Source organism: Vanessa tameamea, chromosome 30 (assembly GCF_037043105.1).
Source record: "Vanessa tameamea isolate UH-Manoa-2023 chromosome 30, ilVanTame1 primary haplotype, whole genome shotgun sequence".
NCBI classification, from domain to species: domain Eukaryota; kingdom Metazoa; phylum Arthropoda; class Insecta; order Lepidoptera; family Nymphalidae; genus Vanessa; species Vanessa tameamea.
Genome location: NC_087338.1, coordinates 952,755 through 973,908, shown reverse-complemented (window position 1 = coordinate 973,908; position 21,154 = coordinate 952,755). Strand labels below are relative to the sequence as shown.

The window sequence follows — 21,154 nt, the reverse complement described above, 5'->3', positions numbered from 1 at the left end:
CACTGTCCACTTTTCTTCTACATTTAAAAATAACAAACAAAATGACGTAGTAGCTTTACTTTTAGCTCAATACTGTAATATGACGATTCAAGTGATTTTATTAGTATGTAGTTATGGGTGCATTTGGGTAGGTACCCATTCATCAGCTAATCTACCGCTTAATGCAATACTTAAGCCAGTATAACTACAGACACGATGTTAACATCTTAGCTCCCAAGTACATTGGCGATGTAAGGAATGGTTAATATTTCTTACAGCACCAATGTCCAATACAAATGAATATTCCTCTACTTTTGCTTATAATGCATAATGTGCCTGTAATAAGTGTTTAAGGTCAGTGGTCAAAATAGATAGACAGATAAAAACGCTAGTGCACTAAACTATCAAGTTTTACGGATAATACAGACTAAAATTGCATGAGATGAACGCCTTATCGATAACAGTGATCTTTAACAGACGACCTTGGGCGTAGTGAGATTAGACTTACGGAGAAGGGAAGCATATATTTATATATAGGGAAGGCATTTATATATTTTTATAGTACTAACGTCCATCCCGTATATTTTTTGGTCAAATAATTATCCTGGAACCCAATCGCAGAGCCATCTATTGGGTCCAATATAAACCATCTGAGGACCTGAATGGAAAAACTATCATAGATTTCGGTCCGGGCGCTTAGGTCGTGGATGCGCGAGGGGGAGGCCTCACGTGTCCTATTTCAGACGGCTCTGAAGATACCTTGAAGATAGAGCTTGGAGTGGAACATCTTCGCCCCATCGATTCGAGGTTCCAGGCATTCATAATTTATCGGGTTATATGTTGATTTTACAAAACCTTGCACGTGAAGCCGTTGGTCCTGCCAAAATTCTCCACACACACAAATACACATAATTATAACACCACGGGCGAAAACTTATAGGTTATAAATGTCACGGGATGCTAATTTTACTAGAATAAGCGAGAACAGCTATTATATAATATTGGCAGGTCCTTCTAAACGCGCGGCTAAAATGAGCGCGCTTTAGAAGGGCAAAAGAGAACGTTTTAAATTTTTAAATCTATAATTTCAACGCTCGTTGGATACAAATTGTAGTTAAAAACAGAAAATTAACGTAAGAACACAAATTGAACAACTGGTATCAAACAGTTGATTTCATTGATAAACATAAATATCGGCGGCCATTATCAATGGAGATTTTATATTGAACATAAATGATCCCATAAAATCATTTAATATTACAACTAAATGAAGAATTGAATATAAAAATGCAGTCGTCAATATAGAGCCAATTGCAAACATACAGTACAGATTAATAAAGAATTTTGACATTAAATTGACGGTACCATTATTCGAGATCATTAATAATCTGTGGTATTTTTATGGATGTATTATTATGGATTCGCGAAAAAATATCGACGATTTTAGGAACTTTGGAAATTAAATTAAAGTTTAAAAGTAACTTACCACTAAATATAATAGTGTTTTGTTATAATTAAGGAAATATTAATCAGGAACTTAGCAATAATAAATTGAACGGATTATGTAAATCAAACGTTTGTTTATCTTTATTCCTTCGATTGAAATAAGCAATTAGGATTGAATAATAAATAAATATCTATTGTAGTGTTATCCAGCAGAAAACAAAGATATGTTTGCAAATCACATTTTTGTTTTCGGGTTTCGTCGCCCGCCATTTTTAATATCAAATTTTACACGAAGCCTTGTCATTACCAGATATTGAGAATTAAATTTACCACAAATTTGGTCTTAATTTTTCTCTATGAGCGATTTCTTGCTGAACACAAATTCTTGCTAAAACAAAATTGCTTTCGAAAGAACGCATGGGACTTAATTAATGTTCTGGCTTATACCGCAACTGCGACGGAAAAACCTACGAAGACGTTTTAGCAATTAGAGCACTGGTAGTCCAAATGCTAGGAATGATTGTGTGAAAGATGATATGGCTGCAAAGAATGTTACTTGTGAGATGACGTCAGACAGGGAAGTATGGAAGACGAAGACATGCTGCGTCGACCCCAAGTAAATTGGGAAAAGGGCAGGAGGATGATGACAGGAATACCGTTACTCGAAGGGTTCACTAGATCTCCAGCTATGGGGACCAATTCTACGAACACACTGTGACTATATCGTAATCGAATCGTATAGTAATCGTTGCCCTCTAGCCGTTTTTATTATTGTACTAAGACTTTTTTATACGGCCACCTGTGCCACGCCCATAGACAATGGCGCTGTAAGAAATATCAATAATTCCTTACATCGCTAATGCGCCGCCAACCTTGGGAAATAAGATGTTATGTCCCTTATGCCTGTAGCTACACTGGCTCACTCACCCTTCAAACCGGGACACAACAATACTGAGTACTGCTGTTTGACGGTAGAGTATATGTTGAGTGGTGGTACCTACCCAGACGGGCTTGCACAAAGCCCTACCACCAAGTAAACAATGATCCGGTTCAGTAGAAGTTGGATCGGGAATGTATCATAACCGTGGTCCAGTATTTTTTTTAAGAGGAATAGTTGAAATTGGAATTATCGAAATTATCATTACTTACTCGAATTGGCTTTCTGGTCGATGAAGATGACATAGAGACGTTTAGTACTTATAATTTTATCGATGTCAAATCCTGGTCGTACTGGCCTTTTATTTTTAAAGGACCAGTGTGAATTTTTAGTGAATAAATTAATTCTGTTGCAAAACTTTTCGTAATAAAGATCATGTTACTCTCATTAACATAATTAGCATTATTGCGCATTAATATTGCGAAATAAACAACGGTGCATATCAAATTATTTTAACGTGCATCGACTAGCCGTGCCCCGTGGTTTTATGGACTGCATATAGACAGACAAATGGTACCTTGGAATAATATAAATTAATGTAATCTATGCTAATATTAAAATTGCATCTATACACAAACGCCACCTCAGAGTCGCCGAGCTGTACTCTCTCTGATCGAGCGCGGAGCAGGGCCCGCTGGATTGTAGTTAAGGTTTTGAAATGTCGGTCCAAATGCATAGATAGCCTATTCCAATGGTAGTAGGAAAAAATATAAACAAACCTTAGATTTACGTATTGCTAATAACTCAGCTATATTGTGCAACACTAATAATTTATGATTAATATATCTTTATGTATAATACAACAATATTGCACTTAACTACTTATTTTCATGTTAATTTTTCTTCCAAAATTCTGATAACAGTTTCGTCGGCGTTCAAAACGTCATTTTTTCGCAAATCCATAGTGAATTTCCATAGATCAATCGAGCTCTCAACCAATGTTATAACGTCAATTTGCTGTCAAATGTTGTTTATTTGACTTTTTTCCTGTTATGGTTGGAATGGAGTATGTACCTAAATAAAAAAACTTGTCGTAATTTATATCATATACAATATATAACAAAAACTAAAAAAAAATTATGTATATTTTTTTAAAGTCACGTCTTTCAAGAAAACGACTAGTTCATAAATCTGTATATTTATGTATTTTTAGAACCAGAAATAGGAATTACTAAAAGAAAAAAATAAACAAATAGGCTAACCTTTACAACAATGACCTTTAATTTACAATAACAATCAATATACCACAAAAGAAAAAAAAAAACATTTAATCTACAAGATAAATAACCATCAATATGATAATTTCGATCCCATCTGTCTGCCGCCAAAAAACAACTCCCGCCTCTTTTTTTTTTTTTTTAAAGTGTATTTGTTTGCCATGGCGCAGATGTCGCTCGGCTAAGATGTTTATTCCAACAATATATAAGGTGCATTCGGCTAACTCCGAAAATCGGGTTATTCCAATAATTACAAATTTCTGGAAATCGCGACAATATTTTTTGCGCTAGCAATATTCGCCTAGTCGTTAATTTAATTCGACCCGCGCCTCAGTTGGCTCAAGGCGCTATCAGCAAGTGACGGTGTGACGACATTTTTATGAGCGAGTGATATTTCTCGCGTTTTTTGAGTTATCGGATTTACTCGAAGATCTATAACTAATTATCTAGTAAGTAATTTTTATTGTTTTTTTTTAAATTCGATAGATTTTCGTTTTAAAGTACTATTGAATTAGCTTCGGAAGCCCTAACTCAAGGTTTTAGTTTTTTTCGAAATTAGCCGACTCGGGAAATTCTGAACTATAAATCTTTCGGAATTGTCCGATACTGATTTTACAAAGGAATGGTCAGTGGTTCCCAATCTTTCAGTTCTTGTTGTTTATAATCTTTTAATTTGTTTTTAATTGGTCTCTATTCAGTTAAGCTTTTCAATGTACTATATTTTGATTGTTTCAGAATCATGCCTAATAAATATAAAAAAAAGAAAACACCCAGGTACACACAAGATGATATAACCAATGCAATTCAAGAAGTAAATGATGGTAAATTATCAATGTATGCTGCAGCGCATAAGTACGGAATACCCACAACTACTCTTTACGATAAGATTAAAGCAACTTATAGTACAAATGTTGTAGGTAGACCTTTAGCTATTCCGTTGGAAGTAGAAAATCGATTGGTCGACGCAATCAAAACTATGGAAAAGTGGGGGTTTGGCCTTTCAAGGGAGGAGGTCCTAAATTTAGTTGCAGAGTTCGTTAAAAGCAATAACTTACACACGCCATTTACAAACAACAAACCGGGCAAAGACTGGTTTATAAATTTTCGAAAAAGGCACAGACTTTCCATTAAAAAGCCACAACCCGTTGAATACGTACGAAAGAAAATGACGGACCCGTTTGTAATCTTTGAATATTTCAAACTATTAGAGGATACATTGTCTGCTTTAAACCTTTTTCAAAGTCCTCATTTAATTTGGAATATGGATGAAACATCTTTGTCTCTTGACCCAACAAAGACGAAAGTTGTTGGTGCTATCAATAAACCATGTTCTAGAACAACTTGTGGAACTGGAAAAGAAAATACAACTATTTTGACAACTGTAAGTGCAAGTGGCAAAAAGTTATCACCGTTAATAGTATTTAAAGGGAAGAATATCTGGGACCAGTGGATGGGCACTACCGAAAATTTTGATTTTGAACTGTCGTATGCAGCTAGTTCAAAAGGATGGATGGAGACAGCCATTTTTTACAACTATATGGAAAAAGTTTTGATTCCAGCTTTAGGTGATGAACGACCTGTGCTTATCATTTACGACGGACATTCCACACATGTGGATGCAAAAGTAATAGAATTGGCCATAAAGAATGATGTTACCATTCTCAAATTGCCTCCTCACACTTCTCATTTATTACAGCCCCTAGATGTCGCGGTTTTTAAATCGTTCAAAAGCAAATGGGATCGTAAATTAGTTGAATGGCAGCGTCACAATGTTGGTATTAAGATGCCAAAAAAAGTTTTTGCTCAAACCTTAGCAGAAACTTGGCAAGATACCAGCCCGGATGTAATCAGAAATGGTTTTAAAAAAGCTGGCATTTACCCATTTGATTCACATGTGATACCACAAGATAAATACGATCCCGCTGCTTACAAAAGATACAAAGAATCTGAACATTATCGTACACAGGCGCATTCAAGTCTTAAATCTCCGAGGTCGTTGAATGAATTGTGCGTTGACTTCTTTAACGAAATACCTCAAACTGCTAAAAAAATACAAATTCATAAACAAGGTCTTAATACAAATAGTGTGAGTTTTCTAAGTACATTATCAAAAACAAATGAACAAACTAAGCCTTTTCTTGCAAAATCAACATCGATGTTGCCAAAATGCCTGCAAAATACTCATTCTCAAACAAAGGAAAAAGTTAAACATAAAATAACTATAATATCAGACATAAAAGTAAATTTTGAAGAAATTTTGCTTGATAAAATTCGCCAAGATAAAAAAGACAATATATATATAAAAAAGAAACGAATATCAAAAGGTGCAGAAGTCATCACTGCATCCATAATTAAAAAAAATACAGAAGAAAACGAAATACCAAAAACAAAGAAACGTGTGTCAAAGGATAAAGAAAAAAATAAATCTCCTATTGCAAATTTGACATCAAGATTTAAAAAGACCAAAAATAAAAAACGAAGAAAGACTAAATTTGAACAGCTAGATTCCAACAGCTCTACAACTAGTATATCGGATATAATGAGTGTATATAGTGAAATAGGATTTGATTATAGTGACAATGAATGTTTTATTGATGAATTCTGGGATGATACACAAATAGAAGAAATAGAAGTCAAACCACATGAAGTAGAATGCAAAAACCCTAAAAATCAGGATATAATTTGTAATATATCAGAAGAACGAAAAATATTGACTATGGATTTGAATAAACAAAATAAAAAAAATGGTAAAGGTACAGGCAAAAAGACCAAGATAGGGAAAGAAAATGACATTCACGAATATGTAAAGACTGACAAAGTTTGTAGAAATAATGACGAAACTGAAAATAATAATGAGACTGAAAATAGTGATAAGACTAAAAAAGAAGAATCAACCAAAAACCTAAAACGTATGCCAAATTTGGATGAGGTTGTAATCAAAGAAAATGATGAAAAGAAAGAAGAATACCTGTTAAAAGATGCAGTATTTGTGAGGTACTTTAGCAAAAAGAAATGGACCTACTATATTGGATTTATTGAGAATATATTCCAAAAAAACAATGAGACCTATTACACAGTTGATTTCTTAAAAACAATTAAAAAGCCAACTCTTAAATTTGTCCAATCAAAAAGAAAAGATCGTGACGAAATAACGGAACTACTAATAATAAAGAAAGTAGATTTAAAAAAAAGTAACAGGAATGACAGAGAATTTCACTTGTTAGATGAAAATAACAAAGTGTATTTTGATTGAAATCAAAGAGTTTAGGTACAGCAGTAAAAACCTAACCATAAAAATTTAGGTGAAGTACAATATTATCTAATACTAATGCTCGGCTCGATTGATGGGTAGATTTTTACATAATTTATAGGTAAAAGGATACGTATGGTACTGATTAGATATAAAATTTATTGTTAATTATTATTAATGATTGTTTTATTAGAGAACATTTTATGTTAAATACCAAACTACGGTAAAAATATTAATTTTAATTTTTAATTATAATGAGAGCATTTTTTAATCTAATTAATGTTATCGCTTACGTGAATTGTATGTTATTTTTGTATTTTTTTTATGTTGAATCTTCATAATTCCATTTATTACTACTTACCTCATTTTTGATTACACTTTAATATTTTGAATTTTATTTTTAATTTCATACTACTAAATTGTGTACCTACTTACTATAAGTTTGACTACCGTAGACAAATTGTAGGGTAATTCCGAAATAAAAATATCGCATATATATGTTCAGCCAACTGAGAGGTCATAATCACGGAAAAAAATAATTGAGGGTAAATCTAAACGAAAAATGAATATATTTCTTATGCTGAAACTAAAGAAAACCCACTTTTAACTGTAATTCAGAATTACCCGAACATACTTCGGAATTGGACTCGTACAAAGTAAAACTAATCAGGTTTTTAAACACATGTATCTATAAATATCGAGGATATTTATAAAAGTCGTTAAAATAGAATTAAAGGCAAGATATTCAAGTAAATAAGGTAACGTAAATTAGTAGCATTGACGCCTGCAATGTTGAATGATAAATTAAAATATAAATATCCCACCAACTCTTCAAATTTCCTTTCGTAATTACCCGAATCCACCTTATATACACAATGGCGAAAGTAGATCTGTCTGTCTACGCTTACACGACTAAACAGCTGAAATTAAATGAATATTTGTATGAAACAAGATGGACAAGGCTATTTTTTATTATTTTCAAGAGCCGACAATCAACGCCTATAACGCGAGAGCCGGCGCGGAAATTAGTAATATAAAATTTTAACAAAACAAAAATCGACTTCAAATAATAATCTGAGAAACTAAATCTACTATACATATAATAAAATTGGAGTGTCTGTTTGTAATTTTAAAATAACCGCTTTTTACTAAATGCATACGGTACATATACGAAAATAACATTTTTTTACAATTTTTATGTGTCTGCCTGTCTGTTTGTTCCGGCTAATCTCTGGAACGGCTGGACCGATTTTGACGGGACTTTCACTGGCAGATAGATGTAATAAGGAGCAACTTAGGCTACAAAAATAACTTTTTTTGTTAAATTGAAATGCGCACGAAGTCGCGGGCTCAGCTAGTTATAAATAAACTTCGAACTCATAAAAAAATCTTGAGGGTGGTATTTTTTTCTACAAATTAAATTTAATTTAATTTTAGTTTTAATGGATATCTTTAAACTATGGTAAAATCGTATATTGACAGACAAAAAAGCAAAAGTAATGACTGCGTTGATTTCGGTAACTTATCTATCAATATACTGAACACAGACAGACACACCAATTTTATTTATTTTTTATAGATGTTTCCAACACGAGTGATGTTTATGATTGTAACCCATTCTCTTTGACTTCGCACCTTGGGTTGCTTACAAAAATGTTTTTTTTTTTTAAAGTTATTATTATAGTCCGTATTTGAAATCATAAATTTTAAAATTATTTATTAGGTAATTGTATAGTTACTTTATTGATTGTTTTGTTTTTATAATAATAACAATACTGACTATCGTTACAAATCTCTCCAGCATGACCTTTTGGCATACTGTCAAAGATTATTTTTTTTTATGATTTTGGTAAGCGTGTCAGCTATGTGTCAGCTGACTGTCAATGATCACCTCCACCCATAGACAATAGCGCGGTAAGAAATATTACCAATGTCTTACATCGCCAGTGCGCCACCAACCTTGGGAGCTAAGATGTTATGTCCTTTGTGCCTGTAGTTACATTTTTTAGGAATCAAAGACATTAAGATTTACGCATAGACAATGTTACATCTTTTATATTAACCATCTAATTTATTTATGTATACTAAATAAACTCGCGGTTTTACCCGCGCGAAATTTATATGACACAAACTTCCAACCCCTGTTTTACCCCATTTCAAGTTTGTTTGTTATAGTTTCTGAGATTTCGTGATTAATCAGTGAGTGGTATTTATTTAGGTGGTTTGAAAAGTTATTTTGCATATTCCCAACAGACGCGTTAATTTTATTTTGATTTAAGCCGAATACTAACTCATGCTCATCAATGTTTAAAATGGTACCAACCAAAATATACTGCGTAGAATCAATCGATTTTTTTCATTAATAATTTTGGTTATATTAACTATCAATGTATAAATACTTTAGCGTGTAGTTGCATGTAAAAATTCAATGAATTTGTTGGTAAAAATTCGATAGAATACTAAACTAAGAAAGCCGTTTTTTGTTTTTTAAAACTATTGCGCTTTGGTCGCTTTTGTTCCGACAGTGTTTCATTATATTAGTGCAATTTTAGGGTTCCAATGACTTTAAATATAGAATAAATTTACAAATAAAGGTATTAAATTAACCGTTTTATTATTTTTATATAGTATATTTGAAAAATGTAAATATTTCCTTGTTTCATATTTTTCAGAGCGCGATTGAAGTACGAGTAGAAGTTTTTTATCTTCCTAAAAGAACGTGAGGCGTTTATTATTTATTGGCGGCCATTTTGTGTATTAACATTAATGTTTATAACCTTTAAATGTGCACGAACTACGGTAATTATGGTTACCTACTTTAGATGTTATATTATTTCATATTATCTTGCGTAAACTCTGATGTTTATTTTACACTAGCCACCCGCCCGGCTTTGCACGAGTATAATTTATGAATAAGTAAATGATTTGATATTAATATTAGTTATACTCACTCAAGAATAATGAAGATTTGTACCGTGTTTTGTTTTTTAGAAACGTATCATTTCTTCTGGTGATTACGTACAAACAAACTATATTAGTATAAGTAAATTTATTTTCATACGCTTATGATGAAATAGATTATTGGAGATTTATTGTTGGTTGGGGCAAAAAGCAGCACAAAGTTTTTACGTGTTAATGTGTAGTAATAAATCGGGAAATCATTTTTTTTTAAGTTCAAATTCGTAGGCAAATGGGGCACTTGATGGTGGGTACCTGGGTGTACCAAAATTGCACCGAAAGAAATGTTAATAATCTGCTACATCGTTAATGCGCCACTTATGTTGGGAACTAAGATGGCTGCCCTTCAAAACCGGAACATAACAATACTAAGTTTCGCTGTTCGGTGGTAGAATATTTCCAGTAATTATATTCTGTGAGAAACTCGAAACTCACCGCACCGCGCAAAAACACCGCAGAACGCAGAGCGTGAAATGTCAGAGGAAGATAATAGGTACTGATGAGACATTGACTAAACCTAATAATTATACAATTTATAGGATACACGTATCATAATGGCATGTCACTGTAAGTCGGTTGCCAGCATTTCACGAGTGAGTTACGAAGTTAACTCTAACAGAATAACACTGCTGGCCGTTTTAAATACAAAAAAAAAATGATTTTGGTTCGATTTTTCGCCGACTCTTTTCGTATATGAAGTGTTTCTTCACGAACCGGTGGTAGATTACATACGTTATTACTTTAAATAAAATTAAGTGCTTAAATATATATAAATATGAATTAAAAATAGTTACTGTATAAATCTTGACCGCGTGGAATGGTGGCAAGAATGCTAGCAGCATTTCCCCGTTGAATCGCAATTCCGATCCTCTGGGCTAAAAACGAACCAGCCCTCCTGTCACCAGTGGAGGCAATAGGCGAGGTGTTATACTTTTGACGAAGCTTTTTGCACCACTACTCCAAGGGCCAAGTGTTCCGACAGCAAATTGGAATAAATAATTAAATTATTTAGTCTATAATTATAAAATCAAATGAAAATATTTAGCTTGTCAATACAGAATATTTAACGAATATAATTTTTTCAGATACCAAAGATGATGTCGACTAGTACACCGAGTTCAACATTGACAAGCGAAACTTCATCGTGCACCAATTCTACGACCTGTGTCCACGACACAGAATGCCCAACAGATTCTTTGCACAGTCTCATAGATGACGGGTCTCAGAAAATATCCGTCACCGACTGTACTGGGAATGAGTGTTCTATGTCTTGCACAGATAATAAAACGAATGGACAGAAAAAACGAAAATCGATTTATTTCAGTAAGTTTTTTTTTTTTTTTTTTCGTTTAAATAGTTAAGTATGGAAGAAGACTTGCTGCGCCGATCCCAAATAAAATTGGGATAAGGGCAGGAGGATGGTGATGATTAGTTAAATATGTAAAATTCTAAAGCAAACGGTTTGTTGATCAGGTTATCTTTCGACAAAGGCCACCCCTAGTTTCTTCTATTCAACTCTTTCACGAGCTTCTCCAATCTTAAACTAGGTCATCTCTTGATTGTTTACACTTTTAATGACGTATCATTTTGTATGTTACCCAACAGATATTAATTTTAAGTGCTTAGTGATATGTTGATGGTGTAACTTTTCCAATAAATAAATAAATAAATAAATAAATAAATAAATAAATAAATAAATAAATAAATAAATAAATAAATAAATAAATAAATAAATAAATAAATAAATAAATAAATAAATAAATAAATAAATAAATAAATTTGACGTTCCTTTGTCTTTTTCCATTCCATTACGGAATGTTTTGGAATCTAGCTAAAGCAAGTGCTACCCTGTACTTGATGAAATATTTTAAAAATATATGAGATCCTGATGCTAATAATGACAAAGATAACCTTTGAGGCCTGGGTTAAGGAACTCATTATTGAGTACGATTAAACACTGGCTATTTGTCAATAGTAAAACAATAATTATCAGTTCGAATTTAAAAATGCAAGACAGAAAACGATATCATTTCAATATTTTATTGTTTTTTTTTTCCACAAAAATGCCTTAAAAACAAAAAAATACCGTTATGAAACATGTCCTGCAGATTATTTTAAATTATAACCGTTTTCTGAGCTCTCCAAAATATATAATATAACCAATGTTTAATCGTTTTAATAATCAGAAGATAAAAAAAAACGCGATCACTCAAAAATGGTTCACTTTTGTATCATGCATATGGGGATTAAAATTATCGCAAATAGTCATCCCTATGACCTCCTAACGGGAATACTTCGAATTATATATATATAAAAGATTTTTTGTTCGAAAGAAAGTTAGAAGAGGTCACTTTGAACTCACAAGAAGTCAACTAAACGTTCAATGTCAAAAATGTCAAATATCAAAAATCAAATGTATATTAATCATCAAGAAATAAATTAACTAAAATTAACTCCAAGTTTTTTATAACATATTTAATCTTGCATAAAGTATTATGAATAATTTTAACATATCATTTGAAGCTGATGACGTATTTGCTTTTGAAAATAATCGAATGACAATCACAAAATTATAACGAAAAATAAATTTAAATAATGAACTATAGAGTTACCGTATACATTAGAAAGAGACAGGGAGAAAGGAAAAGAGAGGGAAAGTTCGCCTGGAGATAACGCTTTTACCTAACGTGACGATCAGCGTTGCAGAACTATCGACAGTTTGACTGTCGATAGTTGAACTCGAAAACTATTCAGGATATCGATAATAGTATCAATACTATTATCGATAGTATCGATAGATTAGGTTAATAGTTATTGAAATACTATCGATAGTATTGCTAATGGGGAGCAATCGATACTATAGCTAACACCTTAACTATCGATATTGGACTATCGATATGCAACGCTAGTGACGATTGCAGCCAGTTCGAAGTTGTTAACGTAAAAAATCTTCGTTCCAATGAATATTATTCAATTGCAATTGATATTCAAATACAACGTCTATACCAAAACTGATTGTGTTACGAAATTGTTATCATTTTCCTTTCCACATAAATCAAGTCCATTCTATATTCAAATTGTGACAGATTATCCTCACTAGTGATTGATCGAACGCGAAATAAATTAACCTCGTAATCGTGGGTTCGTTTCATCATTTTTATTTTATTAAGCATGTTTATCTTACTAATATCAAACAATTTCAAATAGCTTAACATTAACTTAGAACAGAACGGAATTATTTTGTACAGTGTGTCTATAGCCTATTCCAATTGAAGAAATATTAATGATGCGATTTTCTAATAGCTCGGCTATTTTGTGGTCTAATAACAGTTCTTGATTAATATATCTTTATTTATAACTAGCTGTGCCCGCGACTTCGTGCGCGTTTGAATTTAATAAAAAAGTGTGACTTTATTTTTATTCTATATATAATTCTAAAATAAAAGTAGCCTAAGTTACTCCTTATTACATCAGCTATCTGCCAGTGAAAGACCCATCAAAATCGGTCCAGCCGTTCCAGAGATTAGCCGGAACGAACAGACAGACAGGTAGGTAGGTTAGGTATATGAACCGTGTGTACATAGATATTAAGTATAAAGCGGTTATTTTAATATTACAAACAGACACTCCAATTTTATTATATGTATAGATTATAATATATTTTATTTCCAAAGTTCCGATGACGACCGACGTTCGAAACGCCATTTTTTCGCGAAACTATTATGAATATCATATATTATATTCAAGCTCTCCCATTGTAGAGCGATATCATTGATATGGCATCAATTCGATGTCAATGTTCTTATGTTATTAAAATGCTTTTGTCGTCTTAAGTATGTTAGAAATACTTATTTATGTAGTTACATTTATATTGTAATTATATATTTAATAAACTCATATTTTTTTATTGTGTCCGATTTCATAAAAGTGTAATCGATTTCATAACGTCATTCGTATGGCTTTAAAAAAAATACAAGATGTTTTCCCGCGCAAAATGATTAAAACAATAAAAGAGTCTCGCATGGAATGAGAATAGGAGATTTTTTTTAATTGGATTTTTAACTTCAGGACTATAAAATAAAATAAAACAAAGAATAAATAAGTATTCTGTGTACTGGTGTATTTATTAGCTTAGATCGCTGTGCGCTTAGATCTTTTAAACTACACAACGGATTTTGAGGCGTTTTTCATCAATAAATCAAGGGGAAGATTAACATGCATTTTATAATCTAGAAAAGCTCAAAATTTCGGCTCATCATTCAATAAATTAGACTAAAACTATTCCCATGACAATTGCAAGATAAAGCAACTAAACTAGAGATTAGAAAATGTATATTATAGGTAATTTTTTTTTATATAATTGTATTAAATATATATTATTGTAAAACTATTTAACATAATGTATCTATTTAGAAAATACACAAGTTAGTTCCGCCATGGTGATACCATTTTATGCCATCAAATACTATAAACTTAAACGATAAGATGGCTCAATATAACACCTGATGCTTCTAAATATGATTAGACGTTCCATGGCAATAAGTATTGCTAACTTTCCACTATATGGAAATGAGGCCTAATTTACAATTAAGGAAGATTTGAAGTTGAATACACATTCATTCCTTATGATATATTTCAACACAGAGCTGAAAATAAAAATGAAACATGAAAATCGGTGGTTTGTTTAAAATCAAAATCAACAATCTTAGGTTAAGAATCACGTTTTCCAACCATCGGTCATTTTAGTTTGGATGTTCTATACACCATCAAAATATTGACTCGTATTTGCACAGATTTTTGCTCTATAACTGAGCTAATAGCATATCTTAAAGAAATTTGACGACATGAATGATGAATTAATTATTCAAATAGTTCACGATTGCTATCTGACCTCCCTAATCCACGGACGAACCGAATACGCTTTGAGGTGACTAATTAACTCTGCCTAATTCGTTAGTCATCATAAAAGGACCGACCACAGATAAGCTACGAAACGGAATCCGATTGTCACGTCCGTTGGTCTTGTTTAGTTACTATGTATAATATTTACTGATTATTACTACAGAGAGTATCTATACAGAGGGTCAATGGGGGGGGGGGGCATTGACCCTCTGTATAGATACTCTATAACATGACAGGACTTTTTGCTTGATAGGGCTTTTTGCGAGCCCGTCTGGGTAGGTATCACGCATTCATCGGATATTCTATCGCCAAACAACAGTACTCAGTATTGTTATGTTCCGATTTGAAAGGTGAGTGAGCCAGTGTAACTACAGGTACAAGGGACATAACATCTTATTTTCCAAGGTTGGCTACGCTTAGTGATGTAAGGAATTATTAATATTTTTTAAAGCGCCTTTTTCTATGGGCGGTGCTACTTACCATTTGGTGGCCAATTTGCTCGTCCGCCTACCAATATCATTAAAAAAAAATGTCAAATATATTAAATACTATTCAAAGACAATGGGATTTAGACAAAGAATATATAACTAGTTTTTAATAACAGTCAATAGTACCTCTATTCCTACCACGAGGGTACGGAAACCAAATAAACAATATTTTGACAGAAAATTGACGCGGTATCATCGGTCGAGAATTTGATCAATCCATAATATTCTATATATTTTGAACTCCTGCGAAACTGTTATATATTAAGTCGGAACTTTGGCAGTAAAATTAAACTGGATATTTTATATAGTTTTGTGTAATATTGTTGTATTATAAATAAAGATATATTTAAAAAAAAACCTCTTAGTAGTGTACAATATAGGAGCTGTTGGCGAATCGCATGAAATACGTAAATCTAAGGTTTGTTTGTCTTTGTTCCTTCGATTGGTATAGACTAGTGTTGCATATCTATCGATAGACTATCGATAGACTATCGATAGTTAAGGTGTAAGCGATACTATCGATAGTATTGCCACTATCGATAGTATTGATCAATACGATACTATCGATATCCTGAATAGTTTTCGAGGCCAACTATCGACAGTCAAACTATCGATAGTTCTGCAACGCTGGTATAGACTACATACTAAAGCGGACGAAACTATGACTTTTACATACTTATATAAAGATAATGTATTAAAACATTGAATAAAACACTACTCGCTTCCAAGACATAGACATATAATTTCCTTTGACAAAGGATAGCGTGATTCAGAAACACGAATAAAATAAACCACGACATCTATTGATATATAATAGAAACTAAATATATGTTTAAAAAATATACAACATTCTTCCGTAGTACGATGCATGTTTTGGTACAAGCTTCTAATACTTTGTATTTTTTCAGTAAATATTATAAACTATAGTAAATATTTTGGCGCTTATTAACAATTGCAACACGCCCTATTTATTTATGTTTTCTAACAAACGATTTGAATTTATGAATGAATCGGCAAAGTTCAAATTATCTGCGGAATTTAATTATAAAGATGAATCTTGTCCTAAGAAGGATTTATTGACTTTGCGGAGTCTAAAACTTGACCTTAGCCCATGATACCTGAGATGACACACGCGTGAGGTTAACCTTGAGGCGCGTTGACTTACGCCAGACAGGAAGACCTTTTATCGGTTGAAGCCACATCCGATATTTACTTTATAAATTCCATATCTGACTTAGGAGTTTGACACACTGACCTGCATTAAAGACGTAAGTCATACACAATACAGTAGACTACATACCATTTATAGAAGCCATTACTATTGTTACATGCAATATTTGTAACGAGTTTATATTTAAACCATGATTACAATGGGGCGTGCTTTGGCTGTAAATATATTACTGGCGTCTCTACGTATTTCCTATTCGTTATGGTTACGAATACTGTGTGTTAAAAATATGACGTTTCAAATTTTTATTTATATTTTCTAAGTTGCGTATATCATAATAGCGTAATTTAATAGATAATTAGTTAAATAAGTAATTACATATTGTAGAAAGTAATAAAACAAGGCTGTTTGGTTTGTAATTAGTTCTCACAATTAGAAGATTATGCTTGCGTGTTATTAAGGAGGGTTTAGGAGGGTCTTGACCCCGCTGAGGATAGGTTTTAGCAAATTAAACACTAAAAAAGCAAACAGCATTTTATTTTACTTTAGGTAATGTAATTTGCTACAAAATTTTATATAATTAAGATTAATTCAGCTTAGAAGCATATTACACTTTACGATCTTAACTATATACAAATTAACGAAAAAATTAAGACATTCTAGATGGCATTTCCCTGTTGAATCATTTTCTTTTTTTTTTTCTTTTTTCTTATTTTGAAATTCTGATCCTCTTTCTCTCTAAAAAATTAGCCAGCCCTGCCTTGACCAGTGGAGGCAATAATGGGATGTACTTCTCCAAGATCCAAGTGTTTCAACTGCATTACATTTGCTTATTGAGAATAAAAATTTAAAACTACTAGTTAAAGATAGCTATTTGTAATCTCTATGGGAGGCGGTGACCAGTCAAGTGGTCTAATTTCTAGTCTGCCTATACTCTACTCCAACCATAAGAAAAAGAAATCAAATAAACAACATTTGACAGCAAATTCACGCGATATCATTGGTCGAGAGCTTGATTAATCTATGATATTCAATAAGGATTTGCAAAAAAATGGCGTTTTGAATGTCGACGAAACTGTAATTGGAATTTTGGAAGTAAAATTAAAGTGGAAATAATTAATTAAGTGTAACAGTGTTGTATTATAAATAAAGATGTATTAATCATAAACTCTTAGTAGTGCACAATACAGCTGAATTATTAGCAAATCGCATGAAATACGTAAATCTAAGGTTTACTACTTCCATTGAAATAACCTATAATTATTTGATTGTTTATAAATGAGGCCGAGCTTTAAAATTATCCTGATTCGAATGTAGTATGATATAATCGTAGTTCTTTAAATGAACGATTTAAGATATCTGTATAGCTAAAATACATCGCACAAGGTCGAAAGCTTAAAAACGATCTACTCGAATGTACGGATGTGACATCATAAAACTTTAAGTCATAATTTATTCGTATTCGTCAGCATTAATCCTGAAATATATTGATATAGAAGTTCCACGAACTTGGGGCATTTGTTACCACCGGCCCAGCCAGGTAGCACCACGAGTCATGAGTGCAAATTTGACCTGCGCAGTAGTACATCCTTGATAATGAAGGAACCAAAGCGCTGGACGCGATTGGCCCATCAGTCTATGTTTGTCGTCTATTCGACACTCGCTTGTCATTTGGCTGAAAGTGAGCATGCGTGAACTTGCCCCCTCTACTACCCTTACGACTTGTACCGGCCAGTTACTTAGCTATCAACTAAAGGCCAAATGTTAGGCACTCCAAGGGAGGTCTCTTAGGATGTTGTACTTTGGCTCAGGACGTGGTCGATTGAAGAAGTGTTTGCTGTTGTCCTTGACCTTGACATCGACACCAGGAAAGGCGAAGGCCCTTAGAACTACGATGACAGATTAACATTTCGTTGGCCCGTAGATTGGTCAAGGACCTCGAAGTCTGTGGTTTTATATGTTAATTTCTTGACCAATGAAGCAATCGATGTCTTTAAAATGTATTTAATAATTAGGAAAGGTATCTGCTTCACCGTGTGAAATCTACAGCGGCTTATACATAATAACAGAATATTACGCGAGTAATAATATACTCTAGACATATGTCAAGCCTTTAAATTGGGGTATAGATCTATTCAACCACGAAGACGCGCCCCCCTCTACGTTACCTTTTTGTCCACATGCATTAGTGTGACTGAGTGACACTCGTGTTAACAAGAGTGCGTGAGAGTCTGTGTCTTAGTGTGCGTGATATTTTTAAGAGAAATGACAACCAAAACACAAATTAAATTATACGTGTTAAGTTTATTTTATTAAACGTGGGGGGGATGTCTTTGTAAGTGAATAGATCCATAGATTTGGGCCAATGTATTAATTATTCTAGTAGGCTTTTACAAGCACTTTTGAATCGTCATTTTACAATCTATATTAAGTGAAGCTACGCTAAAAGTAATGTATATTCTACCGAGAAGAACTGGCAAGAAACTCAGTAGTTACTCTTTTACAACATTTAAAATACAAAGCTATGTTAGTTAATTATATACATTACATACAATTATATATGTATATAATATATCCTGCCTGGAAATCAACATACTGGACGAACGATTGGCAAATGAATTGACAATACGCCAACGTGCAAACAGTATTGCTGTGATGCAGTGCGCTGTCTGTCTGTCGATGGTACCGGCCCATTGTAGACATGGCTTAAGAATTGCGGCGTCACTCGCCGTGAGTCACGTTTGTTTGTCGTAAGCACGTGTTTAAATGCAACGGTCAAGAACCTTTTTTTGTATTACAATACATTAACATACATTAACAGCCTGTAAATTTCCCACTGCTGGGCTAAGGCCTCCTCTCCCTTTGAGGAGAAGGTTTGGAGCAAAGTCCACCTCGCTCTCCAATGCGGGTTGGTGGAATACACGTGGCACAATTTCGTTGAAATTAGACACATGCAGGTTTCCTCACGATGTTTTCCTTCACCGCCGAGCACGAGATGAATTATAAACACAAATTGAGCACATGAAAATTCGGCTTTACTTGGGTTTGAACCCGCAATCATCGGTTAAGATGCACGCGTCATTTCGGGTCTTGTTTTAAACTAGCTACCGTAAATCCCTACGTGACGTTGATCAAATAATCTGTGTCCTATTGGCACAACTAAACGGTGTTAAACTAAGTTTTTAATTGAATAATCGTATAGATATTGAAGGTATCTAATCGAAATTAAATATACTTAATAGAAATTATTATTATACGTAGTTTATTATATTATTAATAAAACTATACGATAACTCGATTTCGCTCGAGTACAATAAATCAACTAAAGTAAAAAAATGTAAATATACATTTTTTTTTTTTCGATCTCTACTCGAAATCTACGTATATCTACGTATATAATAAAATTGGAGTGTCTGTTTGTAATATTGAAATAACCGCTTTATACTAAATGCATATGTATGTATACACGGTGCATATACCAAAACAACATTTATTACAATTTTTGTCTGTCTGTCTGTTTGTTACGGCTAATCTCTGGAACGGCTGGACCGATTTTGACGGGACTTTCACTGCCAGACAGATGATGCAATAAGGAGTAACTTAGGCTTTTTTGGAATTATATATAAAATAATAATAATAAATTCAGTGTTTTTTTAATTGGATAATTAGTTATCGAGATTACCTACAAACAAATATCATCTCTTTATAATATTAGTATAGAAATAAAGATAAATTTTATACAGTCCTCGTAAGTCGAGACATATTAGATGGCTTCGTTTTTTTTCTTCTTGCTGTGACACTGACCTCGCGACAAGTGGATGCTCCGATGCCGGAAATCAAAACAATTGACGTATGCCCGAGGAATACTGTCAAAACAATGTTCGACGTAAAACGAAACGACTTAAGTCGAGGACTGCCTGTATCTTTATTTATTGTTTGTTTTCTGTCCTTGTCTAACAGTATATTTATCTTTCAGATACAATAGGACGAATGGTGTGGGCGATAATATTAATAATAATTTCTATAAGTGGTTTTATATTCCCACCGCTGGACGTCATGCTCTGGGAAAAGTTGAACATGAGACCAGGTAAAATATCTACGTAAATAGACTAAAACAACAGTTTGGTGGTAGGGCTTCGTGTCAGGCCACTTACGTTAGCCACTCATCAGATATTCTACCTGTCTTACTATACTTAGTATTTTTGTGTTCCGGTTTGAAGGGTGAGTGAGCCAGTGTAACTACAGGCACAAGGAACACAACATCTTAGTTCCCACGGTGGTGTATTAGCGATGTAATTAATGGTTAATTATTCTTACAGCGCCAATATCTGTGTCTAAAGTGGTGACCACTCACCATCAGGGCCGCCTATCAATACCATAAATATAATATATATATGCAAAAAGCAGCCTCTAGCGAGAAGAAACGGCAAGAAACTCGCATAGTTGCTGTTTTCAAATAAACTGATTCACAATGCTGTTTTTTTTACAATAATTAGTGTCCCGTGATGGAGCCCGAGCCTAAATCCAGGCGTTTTTTTTTCTAAAAAGTACTCTTTTAATGAATAATAAGATTTATTTGTTAATTTAGTCTTAATAAACTTTTTAAATTTCGTAAATGGTAAATTGATTACATTTCCCGGTATCTTATTATATATGCGTATACCATTGCCATATCATGGGTTTTACCCCCAAATGTGCCCCAATAGACGTTTAACGTCAAAAATTATACAAAACAATCGTCTTTTTAGTTGCTGAAACAGCAATATTTTCCGGCCAACCTAGATACAGGGGTTGAGGTTAGGAGATTTG

The 21,154-nt window shown here is 33.0% G+C and overlaps 1 protein-coding gene across 1 annotated transcript in view; it reads left to right on the top strand.

Moving 5' to 3' along the window:
- The window catches only part of LOC113391656 (scavenger receptor class B member 1-like), a 48,428-nt gene that overhangs the window by 16,334 nt on the left and 10,940 nt on the right, over nucleotides 1–21,154 (top strand). Inside the window, exons 2-3 of the mRNA XM_026627691.2 lie at nucleotides 10,873–11,110; nucleotides 20,322–20,432. Coding sequence (XP_026483476.2) covers nucleotides 10,882–11,110; nucleotides 20,322–20,432 — 340 coding nt within the window. The 5' untranslated portion in view covers nucleotides 10,873–10,881. The remainder of the gene's footprint in view (nucleotides 1–10,872; nucleotides 11,111–20,321; nucleotides 20,433–21,154) is intronic.